This window comes from Ailuropoda melanoleuca, chromosome 4 (assembly GCF_002007445.2).
Source record: "Ailuropoda melanoleuca isolate Jingjing chromosome 4, ASM200744v2, whole genome shotgun sequence".
Lineage (NCBI taxonomy): Eukaryota > Metazoa > Chordata > Mammalia > Carnivora > Ursidae > Ailuropoda > Ailuropoda melanoleuca.
Window position 1 is genome coordinate 71,239,403 of NC_048221.1, and position 5,572 is coordinate 71,244,974.

At 57.5% G+C, this 5,572-nt stretch overlaps 1 protein-coding gene across 2 annotated transcripts in view; it reads left to right on the forward strand.

Moving 5' to 3' along the window:
- SIX3 (SIX homeobox 3) overlaps positions 1 to 3,900 on the forward strand; it is a 14,460-nt gene extending 10,560 nt beyond the window's left edge. Inside the window, exons 1-3 of one of the 2 annotated variants that reach the window (XM_034659075.1) lie at positions 7 to 649; positions 2,468 to 2,627; positions 2,999 to 3,900. In XM_034659075.1, the coding sequence (XP_034514966.1) occupies positions 78 to 649; positions 2,468 to 2,627; positions 2,999 to 3,088 (822 nt within the window). In that variant the 5' untranslated portion in view covers positions 7 to 77 and the 3' untranslated portion in view covers positions 3,089 to 3,900. Of the gene's footprint in view, positions 650 to 2,467 lie in introns of both variants that reach the window. The other variant, XM_034659074.1, reaches the window with a different exon arrangement.
- The last annotated feature ends 1,672 nt before the right edge of the window (positions 3,901 to 5,572 follow it).

Consider the following 5,572-nt stretch of genomic DNA (forward strand, 5'->3'; position numbering starts at 1 on the left):
CGGGAGGCGGCGGTGCTGGCGGAGCAGGCGGCGGCGGCAGCGGCGGCGGCTCCAGGGCCCCCCCGGAAGAGTTGTCCATGTTCCAGCTGCCCACCCTCAACTTCTCGCCGGAGCAGGTGGCCAGCGTCTGCGAGACGCTGGAGGAGACGGGCGACATCGAGCGGCTGGGCCGCTTCCTCTGGTCGCTGCCCGTGGCCCCCGGGGCGTGCGAGGCCATCAACAAGCACGAGTCGATCCTGCGCGCGCGCGCCGTGGTCGCCTTCCACACGGGCAACTTCCGCGACCTCTACCACATCCTGGAGAACCACAAGTTCACCAAGGAGTCTCACGGCAAGCTGCAGGCCATGTGGCTGGAGGCGCACTACCAGGAGGCCGAGAAGCTGCGCGGCCGCCCGCTCGGCCCGGTGGACAAGTACCGCGTGCGCAAGAAGTTCCCGCTGCCGCGCACCATCTGGGACGGCGAGCAGAAGACGCATTGCTTCAAGGAGCGGACTCGGAGCCTGCTGCGGGAGTGGTACCTGCAGGACCCCTACCCCAACCCCAGCAAGAAACGCGAACTGGCGCAGGCCACCGGCCTCACTCCCACACAAGTAGGCAACTGGTTTAAGAACCGGAGGCAGCGCGACCGCGCCGCGGCGGCCAAGAACAGGTCAGTGGCGGGCCCGTGGCCTGGCTACGGTCTCTGGGGCCGGGGAGGGAGAGCGCGGGTGAAATGGGGGCGAACGGGGCAGGGTGCCGATGGCTGCCGAGCGCGCGAGAAGCCGCGACCCCCTGGCCAGTTGGAGAAAGTTTCCGCTTGCCCAGGCGCGCAGAAGAGGGACGGGCAGTGGGATTATTGACTGCTTTGTCGGAGAGGGGCTTTCGGCAGAGTGGAGAGTGTGTGTGTGTGAGGTCCCGAGCGCCCACAGACCCTGGTCCCACCCCTGGGAGCCCCGGCCCTGCGATGTACCCGTGCCACATCCTCAGCCCGTCCCCAGCCCCGCACGCCTCCGTAGCCTACAGACAGGGAAGGGAGGAAAGCCGTCCTTGCCATCTGGTTCTTATTCCTATGCACTGCAAAAACCCGGGGAGGAATCCACAGTGTCATGGAGAGGAAACTGAACCTGGGTCTCTGCCACAAAAGGAAAAAGGTTGGTGGCCACCGCAGAGCAGGCCTCTTTCCCTCAGCATTGCAAATTGCCTGGCCGGGAGCAGGAAACCCAGACGGGGAATGGAGAGGCCTTGTGTGTGTGTGTGTGTGTGTGTGTGTGTGTGTGTGTACCTGCACACAGGTGCTAGCCCTCCTGCCCCAGTCAATGAGCATCCCCTTGGTGCTCTAACTTGGGAGGCCACCAGGAGCAGGAGCCCCACTGCCAGCCCGTTGGCCACAAAGTCACAAAGTTGCCTGGGCCTGACCAGTCAGCCCACTTGGGCCCAGGGAAGGTAGGGAGAAAAATAACTGGAGGGAAAGAGGAGGGAAGGGAGAAGGGGGAAGGGAGGAAGTGGGGTGAAACCCCTGGTAAGGAGCCTGTGTCCCTACCTAGCCTGCGAAGGCCCTGAGCCTGGTGTATGCGGGGAGCAGGGCCCCAGCTGCTGACAGCTGCCAGGGGCTGGGGGCCAGGGGTGAGTTCCTGGAGGGAGTGAGTGTGTTTGCGTTTAGGTGGCCCAGGCCTGAGCCCTCATCCCTCTCACCTTTGCCTGTGGAGCCAGTTTTTCGCCTGAGAGGGGGAGTGCTGGGGACAGGGGAAGGCCTTGTAGGAACTGAGTCTCTAGGATCGGGCAGCGGCTGCCTGGTGCGGCAAAGGGTAGATGGAGACTGCTCTGCTCCCCCTCTCCTGCCGCCTTCTCTCTTGCACCTCTTCCCCACTTTTTCCACTTCCGGCTTCTCGGTTCTCTCTTCCCCTGCTCCTGCGCTCGGCGCAGGGATCGAGAGAGCGAAGCCAGCGGGTCCTACTCGGGAGAGGCTGCGGGTGAGCAACCCGCAGCTCTGGGTGTGTTCGGGGGAGCTGGGGCAGGAGCCACTGCGGAGACAGACCGCTACCGGGCAGCGGGTTCAGTCTGAAGAGTCCCAAGGGCTGGGGAGGAAGAAGCACCCTGTCCCTCGCGGACTTGGGCTCCTTCGGGACGTGGCGTCCTGCGCTGTACTCTCAGGCCTCCCCAGGCAGCCGGCCTCGGGTTCTACCTCTCCTCGGAGGCCGCCTCCGAACTGGGAAGCCTTGGGAAGCTCCAGAGAACCCTGGGAAGGAGAGAAGAGAACCAAGACCAGCACTGGGGGGCTCTGCGGCGTTCAGTGAGCTGTCGGGCGCTTGGAAGCAGGGGAGCGGGGGGAGGAATGAGCGCAGAGAGCCGAGTGGGGGGGTGGTGGCGAAGGGCGCGCGGCTGGGGAGGCTGGGGAGAACCGGCGGCCGCGGGCGCGGGGAGGCGGCTTGACGGAGCCGGGTGGCGGAGCCGCTGTGTCAGGGCTGGTGCCGCTCTCTGTCTCCCGCAGGCTTCAACACCAGGCCATCGGACCGAGCGGCATGCGTTCGCTGGCCGAGCCCGGCTGCCCCACGCACGGCTCGGCAGAGTCGCCGTCCACGGCGGCCAGCCCCACCACCAGCGTGTCCAGCCTGACGGAGCGCGCGGACACCGGCACCTCCATCCTCTCGGTAACCTCCAGCGACTCGGAATGTGATGTATGATAGCCAAGGCCGCCCTCCTCCCCCCTCCCCCTCCTTCCCCTCCTCCTCCTCCTCGCCCTCCTCCTCTTCCTCTTCTTCCTCCTCCATCCCCAGAACAAACCGAAATCAGGATACACAATCATACACACACACACACACACAAGTACACACACACTTCCACCCCAGCCAAAAATATATAAAAACCAAGAAAAATAACAAATTAAACGCAAACTATCAACAACCCCAACCACGATCTACCACCACGGCCACCCCAAAGGACCGCGACGCCAACAGACAGTTACAAACGCTGATGTTGCGGGCAGAAAACATAAAAGAGGTGACAATTGTATACTTTCTAGGACAAGCACGGCTTCTCCTTTCGGTTCCCACGGACCCGGCACCCCACCTGCATGACGATTTATTTGTATCTGGGAAAATATTCTCTCTAGTTTAAAACGATTTAAAAAGAGTCGACTGTACAAAAACCGACCACCACCACGATGACAAGACGACAAAAGCAAAACAGACAAAAAGAGAAAAAAATAAAACCGCCATCTCTGTTCAGAATTTGTTAAAAAAAAAAAACAAACTCCTCGAGAGGGAAATAGCAAATGTTTCTCGCCTTTTGTTGCTCGCTCTCTTTTTCCTCTCTCGCTCTTCTTTCTTTCTCTGTTTTTAAGTCCAAGTATTGGTCAAACAAGATGCAATCTTCTGTTTTTTGTTCACCAGACAATCATTTTCTTCGTAAGCACCTTTTTCTCTCCACTCTGTCACTGCCTGTGTGGGTACTGGTTATAAATGTGGAAAAAGAATAGTTATGACTGTAACAGATTTTTATTTTTATTTCAAAATTTTATATGAATTATGTATATCTTAATGATCGGTCATTTTCCCAGTTTGTAATATATGTGTAGAAATTGCCTGTATATGATATTGCTTTTTCTCCTCTTCCTTTTTCATTCTCTTCCCCCCCTTCCTGCCTCCCCGCTCACCTGTCTCTTTCCTTTTTGGGGTTCCCCTCCCACTCAGTGTTCCTGGCGTCGACTTGGCAGTCAAGGCGTGGCGTGGCGGGCTGGGTTAGGAAGAGGGACCCCGTTGCTAGCGGAAGCGGAGAGTGAGACCGTAGTATTCTTATGCAAAAGCTATTTCAAGTATTTCTTAGCTGCTTTGGAGATATCTCTCACTCCCCGTAGGGCGCTTTTACTGTTATCTTAACTGCGTGTTTATCTATATGTAAAAACTTTCTAAAGCAAATACAGTATTCTCCATTTTCTTATCACTCCCCGAGACTGGTGTTTTTGTCCGCCCCGGGGCCGCAGCCCGGGGTGCAGCGCGGGGCCTTCGCTTCCACTCCACCTATGCGGCTCGGCTCAGGCTGGGGCAGGATTTTAAGGCTGGGTAGGCGCTTTTCCTTGGAGGTGGTGGGGGTGGGGGGTGGGGAGATGGGAACAGACCCTTCGGAGGAGAACCAAAGCCAAATCTGGAACGAAAGGCTCAGAGGGCGCAGGGGGAGGGGGCCACAGCCGGTTTCTTCAGAAGGAGATGCCAGGCCAAGATCCGCAGCAATTAGAGCCTGCTGCTGCCCTTGTGGGTCTTTGGGGTGTGTTTGGCATCTTTTGGTTGCTGTTGTAGTTTGTGTGTGTGTGTGTGTGTGTGTGTGTGTGTGTGTGTGTTTTAAGGGTAAACATACAAGGTCACCAATCCAACCATCCGCCTATCCAAGGCCGAGCTGACAGGTTTTGTCTTCTTTTTGTGGGGTGGAGTTGGGGGCAACTGTGACCAGGGTAGGGAGGGTGGAGAGAGCAAAGGAGAAGGTAGTCGGAGGAGTTTAGGGCCTACAATCAGGATTGGACCTTCTCGCCACCGGTGTTCGCGTCTGTGTGACTGTATGACTTGCCTTGCGGATCTCGATCTGTCTCCTTGAAATTTCTTCCCATCTCTTGGGTTCAACTGGAGTCTCTCCAGCCCCTAAGACATTTTCAGAGCTGGTTTACACTTGAAAACGAAAACCAAGAAAATCACCGTCTTTTGCTAACCAGGTTCCCCCTGGCCCCAGGCCTCCCTGCCCTGCCTGGGCCCCCACAGTTCCCGGTGCTGGCGTGGCTGACCGCGCCTCTGCCGCTCTGGGCCAGGCCAGCTTCTGCCCGAGGAGCCAAAGAGGTAATTTCAGAAAACTTGCCTTCACTTGAAAGTCCAATTTCCAAAGCGAGGAGGATTAGGGAGAAACGTGCATGGAATTTCGCGCCGGTTCCAAACTAATTTTGACTTCCGATTTCCTTTTGTCCCCATCTCCAGTCTCACCATGGGGTTTACACAGGGCCNGGGCCAGGCCAGCTTCTGCCCGAGGAGCCAAAGAGGTAATTTCAGAAAACTTGCCTTCACTTGAAAGTCCAAAAGGGAGGAGGATTAGGGAGAAACGTGCATGGAATTTCAAGCCGGTTCCAAACTAATTTTGACTCCCGATTTCCTTTTGTCCCCATCTCCAGTCTCACCATGGGGTTTACACAGGGCCTGGCCGGGCAGAAAGGCCGCCAGGCCCAGAGGTGCTCTGTGCGTGCAAGTGGGGCCTTGTGGGGTCTTGTGGGCCCAGGGCGAGCTTGCCTGGAAGGGAAGGTTTCTGTGTGCGTCTTTCCTTAGATCCAGGGCATTCAGATGACCTCGGGAGCTTCCAACTTCTGAGGCCTGGCACCCAGTGTCAGAATCTCTGCGTGCATTCAGTGCCCTGGGAAACATCCCTCATGATGCCACATTTCAGGCAATACGGCCTAGGTGTCAGGAATTTGGGGAATGGGCTTCTGGCTTCTACTCAGATGGAGCCTCCGTTCTGGTGCATAGAATGATGCCTGGGGTGACGGGCTTTGTCCCCGACCTGCATTTTAAAATGTCTGGTTCATACTTGCCCCAGAACTTGGTCTTGATTCCAGAGAAGAGGC